The following is a 20,448-nucleotide window of genomic DNA, read 5'->3' as shown; positions in this document are numbered from 1 at the left end:
GACTATATTGTCCTTCTACTTATATTCTTTTTACCTTTCTGCCATTCAATTGTCGTTCGTTTCGTTTACTTTTTGCTTGTTAAAACTATTTATGGGACAGTTTGCAATTGGAGATAAAGTAATCTTTTATTTCACATCACTCATTTATTGATAATTGATCTGACTTAAATATCTACTTTCATTAAAACTATTATATACTTACCTTAAAAAAACCATTTCCTTTTTAAAAATTGACCAATATTTGCATCCAATCGTTTGAATCTATAATTGATTTCTTTCAAATTACTGTTTTTTGTCCGATATTTCTATTGTGCTTTTATTAAACTCCAAAATTTAATTCATTTTTTCCAATCACCTTAACTAATACATAACTAAAACTAATTTTTTATATCTTTAAATTTGATTTACTCAAAGACATTCATCCACGAGTGAGAATAATTCTAGTTATCATCAAATGTCTGATTGAATTTAAATAACGTTCTTTTTTTCTTTTCTTTTTTGTACTTTCACCGATGGTAAAATCTAGTTTTCATAAAATCCATGAGTAAATTGATGTTATAAGTTACACAAGTTCAGCTGAAAAAGGAAAAAAAAATCAAATATAAATCATTTTAACAAATGTAAATACACAAAGTAACCATCCACTTACATAAAGAAAGAAAGAAAGAAAGAAACTACCATCATTTACTTTGAAAAATACCCATTACTTTTTATAATAAAAAAAAAGAGAGTATATTTTCACTCGCGTAGCAAAGCAAGGTAGAAAAATTTTGAGCAGTAATGCAATGGAAAAGAAGAGGAGAGTACAATACAACAATCACACATCATAATTTAACACGCTCAAAGATAAATAAGAAATGAAGTATATTATGCGACCCTATCACGCCATCATTTAAATGCAAAACCATGTGATGTGAGAAGTGAGAACCATAATTGTTTGCATGGGGGAAACAATGTCCTCGAGATCGAAAACTTGCTACCAGGTACCATACAACACACACTAGAAAGGCTGGTAATGTCACAAACTCAACCAACTCCTATTAAAGATTTTCAATTTGCATGCTGACCAAGCTCACAAAAACGATATCTCGGATAAATGCAGCACATCCACCAACCGATCAAGGCATTTCTTTATTAGTTTTTATCATTGCAGGGTCAATTTCCACACTCGAACACAAGCATCCTCACCAGAGCTTACCACACTGTGTTCATCAGTAAAGGCTAATGCATAAACTCCACCTAAATGAGCTCCTTTTATGGTCATTCGGCTAGATGCAGGCTTGTCAACCTCATAAATTATTACACAGGTGTCAAGTGATCCAGTAGCAACCATGCTGTTATTGGGAGACCAAGCAAGACAGTTTATCCGAGCAGTGTGGTACAACATGTTTTTAAGCTTTACCTGTAGAAGAGAGTATTTGTTAGAAATAATTCAGACAGCGTTACAGAACACCACTATGGCCCTCCATAAGATCATTGCAAAAGAGAAAACAAACTAGCTTTAAAAATGCATTCAAATCGGACATGAATTCTATTTTCCATTGTTACATGTCTGTTCCACTGCTAAGCTTGATAAAGAAACCAAATGGTTCAATATTTTCCTCGAAACAAAGAGATCATATCAATATCCTGAACTGAAATATTTTATGTCTGGATCAAGGTTTAAGGTTTCACTCTAAATCAACAATCAATCACTACCTTTCACCCAAAAAATATATATATGAAGGTAACTGTAAGGTTCAGTTAGTAAATGACCTTTATCAGTTTCTGAGAAAAAAAAGACAAACTTATACATATATACGAGGACAAAGAAACAGAGACATAGCCAACTAGTAGTATATATTGGCCACATTTACTGCACAAATTTTATGACATTCAAATGCTAAAGGAACATACAAGAAATATCTGCAGTGCAAAATACCTCTCGAGAGACACGATCCCAGACTATAGCTTCTCGATTTGCATCTCCAGATGCAAACATTGAGAAATCTGGTGAGTAACGAATGACAGTAATTGCACCTCGGTGTTTCTCAAGTACTGCCTCTTCCTTGAGGGTATCACCTACTATACAAAATACATGCAATTTTCCATCCTGCCCACCAACAATAGCTTCACTTCCATCAGGTGCAACCACTAATGCTGTCACAGCAAAACCAAGGTTTATGGTTGATACCACTTTCGTACCACGCAACATAACAACTCCGGAGTCAGTTGTAACCAAAGCAAGTTCAGGAGAGAGAAGGGCAAGGCTCAAGTCCTTCGGTTGACTGCCAATATCAACTGAATCTCCATCCCCACACTGATCCCCATGAAGAGAAATTCTCCATATCTGGAACAGGGGTACCATTAAAAGGAAAATATAAGAAACAATAGAACCTACGCGTCCAAGAGAAAGAGATCCCATGTTCATAGACACAAGGAAAAGAAAAGAAAGAGAAAAGACTGATAGCATCATAAAATTACTACTAAAACTCTAACATGAGATTCTGCGAATCTCTACTACAGCATAGGCATAGGGAACTCTATTTAAAATGAAATACCAGTTCAACTGAAAGTAGAATGTGTGAATGCCAATTCTTCCATGTACTTGAATAATTCATTTTGCAAGAATATTAGAAAAAGCTGTACTTTTTGGGAGAAAATATTATTTCCTCTATTCCAAGTTCAACACTTCATTCTTTTGCACCTCATAGGTTCTATTATGATTTTTCTTTTGGCCTAACTTAACATATTCTACCCAAAGAAATACCACTTAAAAAGTTTCATGTTAGTTTTAATTAAACCGTGATATTTGCATCATAAATGGATTAGTCTACATTTTTTTGCCTAACATATTCATGTCAAATATATAATGGACATTTCAAAGAAGATACTAATGTGAGAATATGACCATTGTTGTATAGTATAGGGGAAAGCTTATATTCATGTCAAACATGTACCTATACCTAAGTGGTACCATGGCTAATAAGTAGGATGATGCATAATAAACCTACTGCTTCAAGAAATTAGTGAGAAGACATAAGCCAATGACACATAAGAGGCATATTTTCATCTTCCCGAGAAAAGAAAAGAAAAGAGCCAACAAAGTGAATCTTAAATGACTGTTTCATCAGCCAAGAAATAAAAATGACAAGTACCTTATTGTCAAATCCAGAAGTAACGATCTCTTCTTCAGCAGCAGCAAAGCATTTAATTTGAGAATTCTCTTTCCTCTGTAATTTACCACTATATCCCAAACCTTGAACCCATTTAACTATTAGCCCATCATAACTACTAGACAGTATACATTTTGGGTCACTTTTTAGGACAGCTAATGAAGTGATATTCTTCATGTGTCCAGATAACTGGAGTGGGGATTTTTCAAGATTACTAGCAGAAAATATACTAATTGTGCCACCTAGAGATACAGTGACAAGATGATCGTTCTGCCAAAGACATCCAACAAGCATATCATCAACTCCACCTGAGCCAGAACATGTCAATGTTTTCTTCAACTTCCCACTACCATCCTCAGAGATATCCCATACTTTTGCAGTCTTATCAGCAGATACTGTCAGCACCTGGAATAATATTAAGAAATCTTAAAGCATATAACACATAGCATGGTAAGTAGTTAAATTCCACTAAAGGAGGGCACCTCATGAAAGAAAACTATATGGTAAACATTGATTCATACTTGAAAGTTAAAAACATGTCTTTCTAAGCAAATACAAAGTGCATCAAGGAAAAATAATTATAACTCACATCAGATGCATATAACATAAAGAAAAAAAAAAAAAGGTAAACCTATTCTATAGATATCAACTTGATTATACAGCCTTGCCTTTTGGTGCCTGTTATTCTTTATGTTCCACTGCAACGATAACCCCAAATCTCATATTGAAATGGTGAAACAATGGAATAGGCGTTTATAACATATACAATGGAATTTCAACTGCCAGGCAATAAAAGCTCTCAGATGCTCACCTGCTTATCATCAGGACTCCAGCTGGCCGCATAAATGCTACCTTTGTGGGGATCTTCAGACGACAACTCTCCAATCTTCTCCGCAGTTTTTCCATCAAATATAATACCCTTTTTATCAGAACTTACAGAGATGAATTTGCTTCCATCAGGAGAATATCTTACACAATTTACAAAATTGGCATGCTCTCTGCAAATAAAAGATTGAAGCACTTCAGCCTATAAATTAATAGGTGAAGTGAAGTACAAACTGAAGATTAAATAGTCATAAACACCAAATATCGAAGAGAGGCAGGTTTTTATTCCCTTGCAAAGTCAGGTTATTGGATATGTCTTCACACATGGAGCAAATTAAGAGTTGAGTGTGCAGACTTGTGTGTGTGTGAGTTCTTAAGGGCAATTGAGCAAGATGTGTTAGAGGTGTCAGCAAAGCAGGTTGAAATGTTTTAGTTTTCAACAAATTCTAGCCCCCATATGAAGCGATAGATATAATCAGGACCCAATCTTGCAAACTAGATGCCACTTTTCCTAAAAGAATAACCAAGTTAAGTCAAACATTGGCCATTGATAGATTGTTAGATGAATTGAATTTTCAAGTATAAGTACTTTAATTATTCTTAAATTAATTACAATTAGAGTGTTGATGAATTGGATGTTTATTAAGTTGTTAGATGAGTGAAGTCACTAAATTTGGTGAGTTAGTTGTCTTGTCTTTAAGAAAATTACTAAATGTTAATAAAAATAAACATATATACTTCTAGTATTGTTATTTTGTAATTCTATTTCAATGACAATAATTTAATAGTGTCCTTTTTTTGTCTTGCTAATGGAAAGATACGTCAAAAAAATATATGTCGGAGAAATTAATTTAACTAAAAGGTTAATCACCTTGACAAATATTTAACATTAGTCAAAGCAAAATCGTATAAATTTTGATTTAAAAATCTTCTGGTCGACTGATGATTTTGTACTATGATTTCAAAATACAGTATTAATTAATCGACCGCATTGAGCAAAACTCTTGGCTCCCCCTCCTCTGGGTTAGATTTGTGGTTGTTTGCAGGTGTTCGCTTCAACACGCTATGATTTGGGCTAAAGGTTACTTACAGTGGCAAAAACAACAATCAACAAAGTTTTCTTGTTAGTCCACACCCAAAAAAAAGTGTCGTTTATTAATTCTATACATAATCAGAAGTGAAAGAGACCATATCAAGCCCAAAATGTTAAAGAAAAGGATTTGTTATAACAAACCTTTGAGATTGCTTGAATTTAAAGGGTGGGCCTTCATAGAAATTCACCAAAAAGTCCTCTCCACAAGTCACAATGCGAAATGGTCTTGTTGGCTTAAAGGCACAACTTAGAACTCGTCTTGAATGGCCATCAAACTCACCCACATTAGTGCCTGAATCCCACCTGTGCAAGATAATGTTCGTCATATACTTAATAATAGTAGAATGCAAATTAGTATTAAAAAAAACACCGTTAGTATTTATCAAAGGTCAATGAATAATGCATTTGAGTATCCATGCAACTCTAACATTAAAAGTCAAGATCCTTAGCTAATCTTGCTTGTCAAATCATGTGTGTTGAGTGACCCCATTTTCACACAACTTCACATTTCCCCAAATCAAGTAGGTAAATGTGACTGACTTGAATTGAAGAAGCAAATGTGTATGTCGAAATAGGGGTCATCCATAAAGTAATGATGGCAAACGCCAAGTCTGACATGTACTTTAGCAATTTGGGATCTGGGTGTGATACATTATTCAAGCATAGATTTGATGCAACTATCATCTAACCAAAACTAAGCTTAAAATTTTGAGTACTCAAAAACAAATGCAATATTTACTAATCAAACTTGCAAGTAGTTGTTACACATAGGAGCCATCATATTGTTCATTGAAAATGTATAAAATAAACGCTCTCTCCTCATAATGAATCTATATAAACAAATTCAAATAACAGGAATATGAAATGAATTTGGTAAATAGTACATAAAAAATGAAAAATTATATGTCAATTAAGATTGTAGGCTTGATCAATTAGCAGGTAACAGGGTGATACATGCATATATTTCAAAATAGAACAAAACCAGCTCTAAAACATACAATAGAACATGTCAGTTTCTTAGGCTGCTTCTACAATGTATCAAAATTGAACTAATAAAGGAAAAGAAAACTCACATAAAAGCGCGAACGAGAGACTTCCCTTTGCTATCACCGCAGGCGACGATCCGCATCCCATCAGGAGACCATTGTAGATCATCAATCCGACCCGACAAAACCTTGAACTCTTTCTTCAACACGTGGTCATTGTAGGCCCCCCAGATCCTAACCGTGCCGGACACGTCAGCCGAGGCTACCCACTCCCCGTTCGGCGAGAACCGTGCCACCGTGGCCGGATACGCATGCTCACCGTAAACGGAGACGTTGAGTGGATTGTTAAGGTCGAGAATAATGACGGATCGCCCATTTGTGTAAAGAACCTTGTTGGATTTTGGGTCGCCCGAGATCAGGATTCCACGGCCCCGCTCTGTTGATGGGACACAAGCGTAGGTTTCCGCGAGCTCAGGCATTGATCGGGTTTTTGGTTTTGAATTTGATTCGAAAAGTGGATAATTGTGAGAGGGAAAGCACAAACTGTGGGATTTGGGTAAGAGATTTGGGGATTTTTATAGTAGCGCTAAATAAGAAATGATAACCATAGGGAAATGAATTAGCTTTTGTACAACGTGGTTAGCGTAATCATTGAACTCCAAAGAAAATTAAACTGTATTAGATAAGCTGTAAAGTTTTTTTTTTTAAAAAGACTAATTTTTTAAAATTTTAAGTAACTGTATAATTAAACTGCATATCTCCAATTAATTCATCAAACGAGCAGCATTAACCCTCAGTGAGAGATGAATTCTCCTGCTTTGAACTATAAAGAGATTGTCAATGTAATTATCACGACTCGGCTCGAATTTTTTCATAAATCAATCCAACCAACTATTTTTAAGCACGACTGTGATTCAAAGTGGAAATAGTATACAGTGTGTTCTTTTTTTTTTCTTCTTTAAAATCAAAATTCTTAGTCCCTAAACATGGCATTTCTGAAGTTCACAATAGAACAAATGCATCATCTCTTGGTTTCTTCAAATGTAAAATAGAGTAACGTGATAGGTGAAGCCTTTCTCTGAGCACTGCGTTAACACGAATGTCACCGTTCTATTGTTAGCTTCTGTCAGAAGAAAATAAAGTAAAGGGTTTGGTGCAAATCACTACGAAATAATCTCTTCCGAATGGTCAGGGCAAAAACGGGTGCACCAAGCCAACTATATCCTTCGAAAGTCGATTTGCAAGTTTCAGTCAAGCATTAAGATTTGCAACCTTCTGAGACAAGACATCAGCTGTCTCATCAGTGGCTTCATCTGGGTTATCCTGCAGCACAGAAAATAAATATGGTATAAATAAGATAGCTGCATAACAGTTCGGTTTTCGCATCAAGAACGTCTTGTGATTCATGCTAAAGTTGCTGTTAGTTTGTCAAAGAGAGGTTTAGGTGAAGAGATGTCTACCTCGGAATTGTCTTTTGCTTGTACACCAACGCACTTGGAGGCACTAATGCTAGCACTCTTGAATAGGCTACGAGCACTATTTGGTTTGTTAGTGCCATTTTGCCCTTCCGCATTTGCGTTCAAACCATCTACCTGAGATATTGAAGTTGAATTCTCACCATCAATATCTTGATCAGCATTCTCATCCTTGGGAACGGGAACTCTTTCTCTGAAAAGAAGAGAGCAAGGTCATTTAGGCAAACTGAAATACGACACATGAACTAGACAAACTAGTGGCGTTTCCACCATCTAAAGCATGACAAGATATACTCTGATTTTATGGCTTCGGAAAAGAAGAGAAAAAATTGGCAGAAAACTAACATGATCCCTAAAAATTTATGAAGCATACCTAGGCAAAGAAGCGTGATGTCTTAGAAGTGGAGTACTTTTTTCACCACCTTTACCATAATGTTCCTCCAAATGTGCAAATTGTCGCTTGAATCGATCAACACCGCTATTTGAATGAAAAAGAAAAGAGAATGTTAATTGTGATGCCAGAAGCAAACATTTTCAACTAGAATTTCTGGACCCTTTTTTCCCTTTTCCCTTATATTACACTTCAGTACTACATAGTTGCGAAGCCACTCAAAAAGTATTATTTCACTGAACTGTCTTTAAATCGTACAAGGACAACCTTGGGCATCATATTAAGCAACAAAAGTTAAGAGCACCAAAGAGTTGTAAGGTTTACAATGAAGAATGATACTAAGGAAGAGTACTCGACCAATGTTTTTGTTTTGTTCAGACCAAACACAAGTTCTCTATGTTTTTGGTTTGGGATTAATCACAACTTCAATAAGAAGAAACCCAAAACTGTCAAAATCATATTGATTTCGAACTTCTCCCATTTGAGAAAGCATACAAAACCTAACCAGTAACAAGAGTGAAGATTATATTTTGAAGCTCTAGTTTATCTTTAATATAATTCAGGAAGTGCCACCTTAGCAAAACAAAGCTAACATACTTTGCAAAAGAAAAAAGTGGGATATATATAAATCACATGGGTAAACAATGGCCAGACAGGACTGGCCAGTTGAATGGATTGGACAGGGAAACAATGGCCCCTCCGGTCCAGATACGAATATTATTTCAGTCATTTCAACCGGCTGGTTGAACTGATTAAACCAAAAACTACCCCTTTACCATTTCACCCACTAGTTACATTTTCAAACAATTTGATATTCTAGTATCACTACAAAATTCCTTCATAAATGAATTTTTTTATACTTATATCACTATCAAAATTCTGAGACACATCAAGTTGATAATGAAATTGAACAAATCAAATTATGCTCTCATGCTTACAGATCCTAAGAAAAAAGTCACATGGTTTTAAAATAGAAAGAAAGACCAATTTACTTGTTCAAGAGACTCTGAAAAGATTTTTAAACCTGAATGTGACATAGTTATTATGCACATATTATAAAGAGATGACCATATGTGTGAAGTTAATCTAACTTGGAACAGTAAGTGTTTTCTAACCTTGGGTACATAAAGCTGGTCTGATCCCCACCGCGAAGATACTCCTGCAGCATCTGGGGATGATACTCCAATATCTGTAGCCAAGAGTTGGCTAAGCTATACAATAAACAAGAACCACATAATACCAAAGCAAAAAATGTGGAGTACCTCTCGATAAATCAGCTCTCTAACATCATCTTTTGTCAATTTCCTTCTCTCAAACTCAAATTCTAGTTTTGAAATAGGTTGTGTAGATGGTTCACGATCCACATTTGCCAAACCATAAAAATATGGGTCAGCTAATGCCTGCAAGCAGAATGCATCACCACTGGGGATATCAGAAGCTAGTAAGTCAGGATCTGACTTGCAGATTTATCATTTATAGTTGATTTAATGTCAATGGGAAGAGGAATTATCATATCTTTGATGCATCACCATTAGGGTTATCTCTTGTATGCATACTTCTTTTTCATTTTAGCTCTTTTGAAAACTTTTTAAGTTACTAGGATTGCTCAATCTTACTTCTTCAGCTGTGGGACGATCTTTTGGATCAAATGCAAGTAAGCGCTCAAGTAGGCGAAGGGCCAGGTGATCCACATTAGGGAACTTCTGTGAGAAAGGAATTGGTTGCTTTTTACGCATGCTACTAAGGTACCTCCTTGCCTTTTCATTTCTAATCTGCCAGGCCACGATAATTTAAGCACAATGAGTTGGTCAGTATTTAACATTAACCTCAAAAGCCACAACAAAGCTTGAAATCGGGGTCAAGTTTAAGTGAATGCACATGAAATCCAATAGAGGAAAAGAAGATAACTAACCCTTGATATGGATTCAGGAGGGGGTGTGCCAAGTGTATCGGTCATGAGATCCAATTGGTGCACCACATTTTTTCCAGGAAATAGTGGTTTTCCTGTAAGTATCTCAGCAAATATGCATCCTATGCTCCATATATCAATTGCAGGAGTGTACTACAAAAGGATGAAAGACAGAAATTAGAATTTTAGCCTAATAAAATATATTTAATGCAATTATTATACATCAAAAGATATATAAAAACAAGTGATTAAAAAAAGGCCAATGGAGGCGATATTGGGTGTACCAATAACATTGAAAGTAGCTAAATACTCATGATAACAGAGCATGGCATAAAACTTTATCTGATTACATATGGAACTAAAGAAAAGAGCACAACAATTGTCTTTAGCTCCTAGACTTTGCTGATATGCTCAATTGCATTTGCTTATTTAGAAGAGATTTGAGCACACAGAGAACAAACATCACATTAAATCAAGGTTCTTAATTTTAAAAAAAATGCCAATCTACAAAAAGTGCTTCAAAAGCCAGCCAACATTATTAATTTATGTTAACTTTGCTACTCCAGATTGTAGTAGTAACAATACACATTCTTAAAACTGCAAGATTAGCTTCAAGAATTCTTCATAGAAGATGATGAAGTAGAAAAGAAACAATAAATAATGGTTACAGAAAAGGCTGACAGCTATATTAAAAATAATGCAGCAAACTTTAATTCTACATAAGAAAAACTATTCACTGAGAAGTGCAAAGCAATCCGATGTTGACTACTTCAATGATGAAAACTTAGAATTAAACCATTCCAAGAACTTTACTCAAACATGCTACTGATAACATCAAATTACATGGTGAAGAATTGTGTACATACACAAAGGACGTTAAAAGGAAACTCATATCCGTTAAAAAGTTAAAGCAAATGCCTACTTGGTTTGACAGCCAACTAAAATTGAATTCAAAGTTCAAACAATCAAACTAATAAGCAATAGTCCAAACAAGATTTACACTGGATAGATACCAACAACAATAATTGTTCAGAAAGTAGAAGGGGAAGACCAATGGGACGAAAATGTTTAGAGAAATCAAAGCAATATATGTGATGACTAGGTAATAGAAACAGAAATATATCTCCTACTTTTTGAGCAATCTCAGCAACTGGAAACAAGAATATAAATATGAAAATCCTAATATACAGAAGACAATGGGACGAAAATGTTTAGAGAAATCAAAGCAATATATATAATGACTAGGTAATAGAAATAGAAATATATCTCCTACTTTTGAGCAATCTCAGCAACTGGAAACAAGAATATAAAGATGAAAAGCCTAATACACAAGACCAAAAGAACTTACTTTGGAGAAAAAGGATCCACAGAGTTCAGGAGCACGATACCAACGGGTTGCTACATAGTCCTAGATGGATTAAATAAGTTAGATTAGTTAGCACAGCCTTTTTGGAGGCTTGCCCTGTGTAATGTAGAAAAAGAAAGAAAAAAAGTTTAAATTCAAATTAAGCCTTTGAGAAATACTAAGGAAAGATGAATGCAGAAGCTTCATATTTCATGAAAGAACAACATACAGTCCAAAAAATCGCTGATGGGGCATCATTAAACGACACTCGTGCAAGCCCAAAATCACAAATCTTCAACTTACAATCAGCATTAGCAAGGATGTTCTTTGGTTTTAAATCTCGATGGAATACATTTGCTGCAGCAATTGAAAAAAGAAATCAACAAGAAAACTAAGAGGTAGGTTAGGGAAGCATACTGAAAAGCACTGACCTGAGTGTATATACTTCAGACTGCGAAGAAGCTGGTATAAGAAAAACTGGTGATGCTCAGGAGTTAAGTCATCATTGGCCTTAATTACTTGGTGAAGATCAGATTCCATCAACTCAAAAACAACATAAATATCTCTAAATTCCCGTCGAGATGGAGGGAGCATAATATGCTTTATTTCTACAACATCTGGATGCCGAAGCAACCGCAGCAGCTTGATTTCTCTCAAAATCCGTGTTGCATCAGAGACATGCTCAAAGACATCATTAATCTTTTTTATCGCAACCTTTTCACCCGTGTGGGTGTCAACTGCCGAAGCAACAACTCCGTAACTTCCTTTCCCAATAATCTCCTGAATTTGATATCGGCTTCCCTCTCCATATTCGGTGAAAAAATCATTTTCAGCTGCACCCTGTATAGCACCATTGTTTAGAAACACCAAAGGTCCTATTCAGAAACAAAGAACAAAAATAGAGTGCGACAACAAGAGATGAACATATAGAAAATATAGATTAATGATTCTTTTATTTTATTATAACCCTGGCACTACAATAAACACAAAAGAAATGACATGTGAAAGTGCACACTAGCTAAAAGCAAAGTGTAACAATCATGAGAAACCTTCGGATCACTAGATAAAGACTCGCAATAGCAAATGCTATTAGCCTTCTAACATTATAGGAACAGGGTTCTCTTCATACCTCGCAACAGCTGGTATACATAAATTTAAACATGAAAGGAACATTTACCCTTACTTTATAAAATTCAGCTATGAGAAGCAGATTGACAGCCTAGACACAGCATTTAATGCACTCTGTTTCCAAATTATAAAATAATAAACTAATGCCGCTGGAGATATTAAGGGCAAAATTATATGGCATCTTTGAAATAATAGATTGAGTATGAAAAAAGAAAACAAGTCCAAAGAAGGCTTCTTGCTTCAAATTCTAAAAAATGCCAGAGGATTAACTTTATCCTGATGCTCTGAGAATGATAAAGGATCGAAAAAGGAATATCACATTGTTATACAAGTCGAAATTTGTTTTTTTTTTTTAAATGAGAATTAAATTCATCAATTACTCTCTTAAATAAAAAATGCAAAGAAAAAGCAATATCAAATTAGCAAGCAGGATCATTTTCTCCAAAAGCCTCTAAAATACTAGTTATCCAGATGCAGTTAAATATTTATATGTACACACGTATTATAATACCACACAAGATGGAACTGCAAAAATAACGCATTGAACATCTTTCAAATTAAATGTCATAAATAAATAAAAAAACTTATGCTAATCTATCAATTAATGATGTTAAAGAAAAGAAATGATCTGTTTTTTTATTAAGAAAATGGCTGAAAGTTCTTTTTATGAAAGCAAATATCAGGAAAGATAAAGGAAAAAATGAAAAAAAAAAGTACCTTTTTCTCCATGGAATTAATAAGAAGGTTAGGAACTTTGATGAGATCGAGGGAAGAATAATCTAAATCCTGAACAATGACTTGTTGTTGTGGTGGTGGTTGTTTTTGAGTCAGAGTTAGAGTGAGTGCAGGAGTTGAATGATGATGATGTTGATCGACAATAATAATATCATTATTGTTATTATTAATTTGAGTAGTATTATTAGAAGAGGAAGAAGAGATGGTGAAATGGCGATGTTGAAACCAGCTAAGAAGATCGTCCAAGAAACTGCCACTTGCCCCCATATACTCTGGCTCACCTTCGTCTTCGATTCTCAGCCAATCAATTGCCGCTTTGCTCGCTTCTAATTCCGATTCCTACTCCTATTTTCCTTCGTCTCCTCTTCTGTTATCTATTTGCTCTTTATATATTTATATATAGTATATACAAAAAGATCAAATAAAATTACTTCTTTCTTTTTCCCGTTTCTTGCCCGATGAATCCGGAGAAACAAAGGGGAAGACCACTCCACTCTAATTGTTATATTTGATAAGTGAAGTCCAGACCTGGATTTGGTACCCAAGTTGCTAGTACCAATCTGACCCTGGATTCTTTTTATTTCATTTGTCAAATCCACTTGATTTGCTTGTATATCCGAAATTGATTTAAAATTAAATATTTCAAACTTAAATAATTTTTAATTTTTAAAACTGCATACAATATCAACCATTAATTAAAAATAAACCATTTTGTTTGATCTTCAATCATAAAAGTTCCAACTCACTTATAAAACCAAACCAGCTTCATGTCCCAATCAGAAAGACTTTATAACTGGCGTAGATCCCATTTGATGTTTAGATAACACAAATCAGATTTTAAACTCGTATTTACCCCAATTTTCAATTCAAATAATTAATTCAATTTAATTAATTTATTATTAGACCATCAGCTCAACCCATCCGATCAATCTGATCACTTATTTCGAACCGATACTCCTGCCAATTTTTAGTCCAACCAGTCAATGATTTTCTATCGTGCAGTTTTATATATTATATGAATAACTATTTATAATTTTTGTTATTTCTTTGTTAATAATCCAAATAAGTAATTTTCTTTTTTAAAATACATAGTAAGTAATTTATATTCAAACTTAAATCATTTTGGGTCATGTGATTATATTCTGATTCTGATTCCCATTTCCTATTTTAGATATAATACAAATACATGATAAACAAAGAAATGGAAAAACAGCTAAAATTCACTGGTAATGGACTGTATTTTCTCATCAATGTAAAGTAAAATCCCAAATCGGTTTGGTTGCCAAAAGTAAATAACAAAAAAATTCCTATCCCCATATTTTACCGATCCAAAAGAATATTTATTTGGTATCTCTGCTTACAAGCAGAAGAACTGCAAATTCTCGCTGGTATTCAACCATTATTATCTGAGCAGATGGCAGGCAACTTATGAATTAAAACAGGAGAAAAAAAAAAAAAGGGCGGGCGAATAATTAACTTGTAAAACTAGACCAACCATGATGGAGATAGAGGCAATGGCAATTTAGGACAGGAATTTGTGTCACTTTTAATTAGCTGCATCTCGACTGTAGTACTGGTCGAGAGTTTTCGCAGGTATACGGTGAAGAAGTTCGCGAGGAAATATACGAAGCAGTGTCCACGCCAAATCAAGTGACTGAAAGATGTTGCGAGTGTCGTATGCTCCTTGCGTCACAAATTTCCTCTCGAATTTATCCAAGAACTCCAAGTATAGCTGTTAGAGGATATCGGATTAGGTTAAGAAACTACTTGACCAAACAACGGTGCAAGAAAATTGAGGAGGAAATGTGAAAGAGAGTGTAACCAGATCCTCGGATGAAAGAGCTTCTTCTCCAACCACAGCTTTCATAGCCTGAACATCCTTCCCGATGGCATAATTTGCATACAACTGAAAGTTCAAGGATTGAGAAACAAAAAGAGATATTAGATGCCTTTTACATCGAATAAAGGATTGAAGTTGCAACCAGACCTGGTTAGACACATCAGCATGATCCCTGCGTGTCATCCCCTCACCAATGGCACTCTGCCAAATAAGAGATAACAGCAATTATACTTCATAGCAAGTCATGATTTGTAAATATTGATTGATGCAATATATTTCATTATAATCAAGATCTTAAATAAATGTGTGCCATCCTCACCTTCATCAGACGAGAAAGCGATGGAAGCACATTGATTGGTGGGTATATCTGTCCAATTCAGAGGCAAAGAATTTATTTATTGACATAGGTCAACTACACTCTTTAAAAACAGGTATAGAGAATATTGTTGACTCTGAAATCAGTCCAATTAAGAAACCATGTTCAACAAAGTCACTATTAGAAATATACTAAAGCAATATACCAATGGAGAATATACAGTTCACTAAGTAAAATACCTTTTCTTTTGCGTGTTCAAGTAAAATACCATATTAGAAATAAAATTCCATGCACATATTGATGAGAAGAAGGGTATAATTTGCAGACCTGAATAACTCCACGATGCACAGGTTTGATAGTTTGTCAAAGCTAATTTCGAATTTACCTGTCTATTATGGAGCTGTCTGTCAATGTATATTTGCCCCTCTGTGATATATCCAGTAAGATCCGGAGTTGGATGGGTAATATCTGTCAAAACAATAAATAGAAATGCCATAAAGTATTTGTTTCTGGGGCTCTGTGCTAAATTTTGATATAGTTAAAAGATGCATTACCGTCATTTGGCATAGTAAGAATTGGAATTTGCGTGATGGAACCCTTTCGCCCTTCAATTCTTCCAGCTCGCTCATATATTGTGGCCAAATCAGTATACATGTACCCAGGATACCCACGTCTTCCAGGCACTTCTTCTCGGGCAGCAGAAACCTGCAGTAGCAATAGTAGTATGTCTCACACAGAGCATAAATTTCTGTACAACCTAAGAAATTTAAGGTAATTTAGAAAAAAAAAATCCCGAATTCAAAAGAAACCAGTAGTAAAAGAGATTTTGACGAATATCACAAACGGATTTATGGAGCTCTGGCTTCAAGAGCTGGTAGTCATGCACTAAAGAGATTGCATAAGGGAGATTTGGTTGCTTTTCATTACCTCACGGAGAGCATCAGCATAAGAACTCATGTCTGTAAGAATCACAAGAACATGCTTCCCGCATTCATATGCCAGATATTCAGCAGTAGTGAGAGCAATACGAGGAGTAATAATACGTTCAATTGTGGGGTCATTAGCCTGTAGAGAAGAAAGTAGAAGGTATTTTCAGGCTATAAATATATTTTTCCAACCCACATTTCTCATGTAAAAATAAAAATAAAAAAGGGTAAAGCATTTCTATCTCAAATTGAAACATACCAGGTTTAGGAAAAGGGTCACTCTCTCCATTGAGCCATTTTCCTCAAAATCACGTTTGAAAAACTGTGCAGTTTCCATGTTTACACCCATAGCCGCAAACACAATGGCAAAATTATCTTCTTCACCATCCTGAAAAATCATCGGGTTAGTGAAACAATCAGCTTTCTACAAACCTCATGGTAAGGGCACAAAAGAATCTACAAGCCATGTATATACAAATGTTAGCATGTTCACTTATTTAAACTATCAAGGATATCATAATATTATATTATTACAAGCCAATCTATATTAATACATAAACTTTACCTCAAGAAGATCCCCAGCCTTCTCCAATCGTTTCACCAAACCAGCCTGACGACAAATCTGAGCAGCAATTTCATTATGGGGAAGACCAGCAGCAGAAAAGAGAGGGATCTTTTGCCCTCTAGCAATTGAATTCATAACATCAATTGTTGAAATCCCTGTCTGTATCATTTCTTCAGGATAGGTTCTCTCACTAGGATTAATAGAACTCCCTACAAAATAGTAAAATGAAGGATAAGTAATACAGCAATCAACAAACTTATGATTAGAAGCAACTTGTATGGTTCCAGTCTCATTCACTCCACAACACTGCCTACCAGAAATATCCAAATATGCTTCAGGCAAGATAGGTGGCCCGTTATCGATTGGCTTGCCAGAGCCATTGAAAATGCGCCCAAGCATATCCAAAGAAACAGGAGTTTTCAAAACCTACAAAATAGTTAGAAGAAAGATACTGGCAAATGAGTTGAAAACAACAGAAAAAAATGCAGGGAAAAATGAAATACTTTTCCTAAATACAACTAAAACAAACTCTTCTCAGTTCTCTTCTACCTTGCTACCATGGTTTCTACAGTATCATAAGAATTAGGCATTTCTTTGCAATGATTCAAAAGAATCACTAAGCAGCAAACAGCAATCCTAACCACTATCTAAAAGATGACACAAAACTCTGCCAGCGTTTCCCTCATTACGTAACTTTTCATCATTTAAGCATATACCACATTTACAAACCAAATAAACCCTTGTGAAACCTCTACAGTTGCATGATATAATCACACGAAGTATAATGATTATAAATTGTCAATTTTCCCCCCTTCTCTATGGGCACAGGAACAAGTGCATAAAATGGCTAAGCTGCTAGTGACCGACTATTGTTGTGTCTAAAATACCACTAAACATTAACAAGTCCACTGTAAAGGCTTGATTGCCTAAACCTTGTAATCAGCAAGGCCGGGTATGGGAAAACAAACCTTCATAAGAAACACAAATAAGTAACAGGCTGCTATTATTAACCATCATACAGCACAAGAAAAATTAATCTCTATGGTTTCTCTACCAACATGACCTGGTCTGTAATATCCTTTCCGAAGTTTGCAAGACATTCAGTGGGCAGAAATATGAATACCAGCCAAAATATTAATTTGCTTTGAGAGACCATAAAGGGGCTGATGACATATACTTAGGAAAATAACTTTTACTATACTAACAGCCAAAACAGCCAGTATCATGCCAAACTAAAATCTTAGCTTACCATACTAAATAATTTGTCTTCGACATCTAGTAACAAAAAGATTTATTTCCCCTCTAGTTTATTTCAAAACCATGTACCTAAAGATTTAAGAAACAACTAAAATGCATCACCATTTGTCCTAATGTCTAAAGCCATAAAATCAGGCAACAATTTCCTGATAGAAAAGAAGCTACTTCAATTATTTTCTGGCTGTGTCTTTAAGGGCAGTTATTTTGCATATCAAACTTACAAGTGCAAGATAAGGATTAATCTTAAATGTAGGAAAGGAGGAGGTTACATACCTCTCCTGTAAATTGCACGGTCGTATATTTGTTGTCAATTCCAGATGTTCCTTCAAATACCTAGCCAAGGTGCCATATAAGTAGAGCATACAAAGAATACATGGATCATCTGTTGATAAAATTGTTGCACCAATTAAAGTATAGAAACTAGCACCATAACAGAAGGCCCGCATTTTGCATGGTGAAAAAGTTAATATTTTTCCTTTTGGCATGAGCACAAAGAGGGATTCATGATTATAAGGGAATAAAAGATCAACTGAGATAAAAATTACCTGAACAACGGCCTTTTCTCCATCAACTTCTAGGACTTGACCACGTCTGGTTGTTCCATCCCCTAAACGAATATTAACAATTTCTTGATACTTGGGTCCCTGAAGAAAGCAAGAACCCCAAATGAAGAAGATTTGAAATCAAAATTAAATAAGAATGAGAATGTTACTAGCTATGTTACTCGAACTTAGGTGTGACAGTCATATACATGTTTCCATCACAGATATGTTCAGTTTTTTTAAAGTTTTCCCATGTATTTGGAGGGTTCCTATGGATCATATCTGCATAACTATGTTCAGTAATATGTGTTGAAAACAGGTATCAAACACAAGTAGTTCAAAGGTTACTAGATAATGAGCAAGAAAACCAGAACTTGCCTTCACTTTATCAAGGATTACCAATGGCCCAGCCACTCCGGAAACAGTTCTATATTCTGCAATTATCTCACAAAAAGAAAGATGATCATGAATGATAAGGCTTCTTTCATGGAACAAGTCCTTGTTGCAATGCATGTGGCTGCTTAACCAAAGGTACCAACAATTTCTCCCTCATTATTAAACTAAGCACTCAAATCATATATAAAACATGAATTCAATTGAACATAACCCAATTAAAATGCTTATAAAGCAATAAAATTCACCCATGCCGATCTCTAGCGTTCCCTCCTCCATGTTATGGTTGTTTTCTGCCTTGCCCATCTGGTAAGTCTGCCAACAAACAAGACAGAAAATTCATTACTCTGAACAAAATTGAAAATTAAATTAAATTAAAAACAAAAGACCGAATTTTCACTCTCAAGTCTCAAACACTCTGTAAATGTATATATATACACACAAACTTGATATTAATTAATCAGGCTCTCTTCTCTCCAACAGCCCGGGGTTTTGTTTATTTAAAACACGCCGTTAATCTTAACCAGAACCTGGAATGTATAATCTATTAATCACATCATTCCAAAATCACAAAAATCAAAGCTGTGTTTCAAAGTTAGAGAGTTAAACTCTGCTTCGCTTTACTAAACAAATAAGATAAGCAACAGATCATGGAACTTGACTGCTTAGAAATGGTTCAAATATAGCTAGAATTTAAAATAAAAATTCCTTTTTATTTGTTTCCTTTCAATTTCTCAGTGGCCAAACAGAATCCAAGTATCAAAGGTAACATTTCTTACAAAGAAACTCGAAGAATAAAAAAAATTAAACACTTCTTATGCTAAGAATCGATCAAAATCAAATAAACACAATAAGATTCAACGGAAAAAAAAAAGTAATAGGTAAAATCAGTAGACGAACGGATCGAGTGGAACTGAATATCGTACAATTAGATTAAAAGGAACAAACCTGAAAATAACTATAATTAATTGAAGGGAAAATGAGATCTAAAACAGCAAAATTACAAATTAAAAGAAAAAGGAACTTACCTTTTTGTGTTGTTCTGTATTCACGAGAAAACTGCAAAGAAGAGAAAAAGAAAGAAAGTATAAACAGGGATTAACAGTATCTTTTAGTAACAAGATGAATTTTATAACTATTTTTATATCTAAATAAGTAGTTTTATTGGAATTGCTTAAAAAAAGCGATTTTATCAACCATATTAAATATAGATTATTCAATAAATATTTGATAGTCTTTATTTATCAGTAGACAAAGAAGATAAAAAACACTTCACCAAAATCATTGACAAGTGTTACAATAATCCAAAATATTTTCAAATCCAAGCCGGAATTGATTTAATGTCAACAGCTCGACATGTAATTCAAGATCAAACATACAAATTATCTACCGATGGAAGAAGAATAGTAGCTGATAAAAACAGCATGATTCAAAAATTAAGAGATCAAGAATCCATACAACTGCTAAAGAAAATAGCAGATATGGAAATAGACGATTTTCCTTCAGAAATAATTGAAGAAATCAAGAACACGTGGGAGACTTGGAATTCACCAAGACTATCACTAGA

General features: G+C 34.6%; 3 protein-coding genes across 5 annotated transcripts; all 3 read right to left on the bottom strand.

Annotated features, from left to right (window-relative positions):
• Window positions 1–683: 683 nt before the first annotated feature.
• On the bottom strand, window positions 684–6,816 carry LOC108457036 (actin-interacting protein 1-2). The gene is made up of 6 exons (XM_017755838.2): window positions 6,147–6,816; window positions 5,215–5,376; window positions 3,967–4,153; window positions 3,138–3,560; window positions 1,922–2,329; window positions 684–1,402 (listed from the first exon to the last, which is right to left on the bottom strand). The coding sequence occupies exons 1-6, from the start codon at window positions 6,536–6,538 to the stop codon at window positions 1,145–1,147; spliced, it is 1,830 nt and encodes a 609-aa protein (XP_017611327.1). The 5' UTR covers window positions 6,539–6,816; the 3' UTR covers window positions 684–1,144.
• A 135-nt stretch (window positions 6,817–6,951) lies between these two features.
• Window positions 6,952–13,778, bottom strand: LOC108457421 (mitogen-activated protein kinase 9-like). Its single transcript, XM_017756476.2, has 11 exons — window positions 13,025–13,778; window positions 11,611–12,019; window positions 11,409–11,536; window positions 11,183–11,242; window positions 9,838–9,987; window positions 9,542–9,697; window positions 9,188–9,325; window positions 9,041–9,114; window positions 7,908–8,012; window positions 7,520–7,727; window positions 6,952–7,382 (listed from the first exon to the last, which is right to left on the bottom strand). The coding sequence occupies exons 1-11, from the start codon at window positions 13,307–13,309 to the stop codon at window positions 7,311–7,313; spliced, it is 1,785 nt and encodes a 594-aa protein (XP_017611965.1). The 5' UTR covers window positions 13,310–13,778; the 3' UTR covers window positions 6,952–7,310.
• Window positions 13,779–14,261: 483 nt separating this feature from the next.
• LOC108457222 (V-type proton ATPase subunit B 2) lies at window positions 14,262–20,091 on the bottom strand. 3 transcript variants are annotated; one of them, XM_017756160.2, is made up of 15 exons: window positions 19,910–20,091; window positions 19,130–19,196; window positions 18,867–18,922; window positions 18,492–18,590; window positions 18,220–18,279; window positions 17,004–17,115; window positions 16,690–16,898; window positions 16,384–16,512; window positions 16,126–16,263; window positions 15,753–15,903; window positions 15,584–15,666; window positions 15,202–15,249; window positions 15,030–15,083; window positions 14,865–14,948; window positions 14,262–14,774 (listed from the first exon to the last, which is right to left on the bottom strand). In XM_017756160.2, exons 2-15 carry the CDS (start codon window positions 19,185–19,187, stop codon window positions 14,589–14,591), a joined length of 1,467 nt encoding a protein of 488 aa, XP_017611649.1. In that variant the 5' UTR covers window positions 19,188–19,196; window positions 19,910–20,091; the 3' UTR covers window positions 14,262–14,588. The 3 variants fall into 3 exon arrangements, with proteins under 3 accessions (XP_017611649.1, XP_017611650.1, XP_052877848.1); XM_017756161.2 differs by having other exon boundaries at window positions 19,830–19,914; XM_053021888.1 differs by lacking the exon at window positions 19,910–20,091 and adding an exon at window positions 19,782–19,831.
• Between the last annotated feature and the right edge of the window lie 357 nt (window positions 20,092–20,448).

The sequence above is a fragment of the Gossypium arboreum genome, chromosome 11, assembly GCF_025698485.1.
Source record: "Gossypium arboreum isolate Shixiya-1 chromosome 11, ASM2569848v2, whole genome shotgun sequence".
In the NCBI taxonomy this organism is placed as follows: Eukaryota; Viridiplantae; Streptophyta; class Magnoliopsida; order Malvales; family Malvaceae; genus Gossypium; species Gossypium arboreum.
The sequence above is the reverse complement of the archived record's forward strand: the minus strand, read 5'-3'. Positions and strand labels throughout refer to the sequence as shown.

Bases quoted from the DNA above. Each gene is read 5' to 3' on its own strand.
- LOC108457036 (XM_017755838.2), bottom strand. From the start codon at position 6,538: ATGCCTGAGCTCGCGGAAACCTACGCTTGTGTCCCATCAACAGAGCGG. The intron at 4,154-5,214 runs GTTTGTTATAAC...TTTTATTTGCAG, and splicing joins AAATTCAAGCAATCTCAAAG to AGAGCATGCCAATTTTGTAA. The intron at 3,561-3,966 runs GTGAGCATCTGA...ATATTATTCCAG, and splicing joins GGAGTCCTGATGATAAGCAG to GTGCTGACAGTATCTGCTGA.
- LOC108457421 (XM_017756476.2), bottom strand. From the start codon at position 13,309: ATGGGGGCAAGTGGCAGTTTCTTGGACGATCTTCTTAGCTGGTTTCAA. The intron at 8,013-9,040 runs GTTAGAAAACAC...TCATTCAAATAG, and splicing joins ACCAGCTTTATGTACCCAAG to CGGTGTTGATCGATTCAAGC. The intron at 7,383-7,519 runs GTAGACATCTCT...TCTGTGCTGCAG, and splicing joins AAGCAAAAGACAATTCCGAG to GATAACCCAGATGAAGCCAC.
- LOC108457222 (XM_017756160.2), bottom strand. From the start codon at position 19,187: ATGGGCAAGGCAGAAAACAACCATAACATGGAGGAGGGAACGCTAGAG. The intron at 16,899-17,003 runs GTAGGCAGTGTT...ACTATTTTGTAG, and splicing joins AGCATATTTGGATATTTCTG to GGAGTTCTATTAATCCTAGT. The intron at 16,264-16,383 runs GTATGTTTCAAT...TCTTCTCTACAG, and splicing joins TGACCCTTTTCCTAAACCTG to GCTAATGACCCCACAATTGA.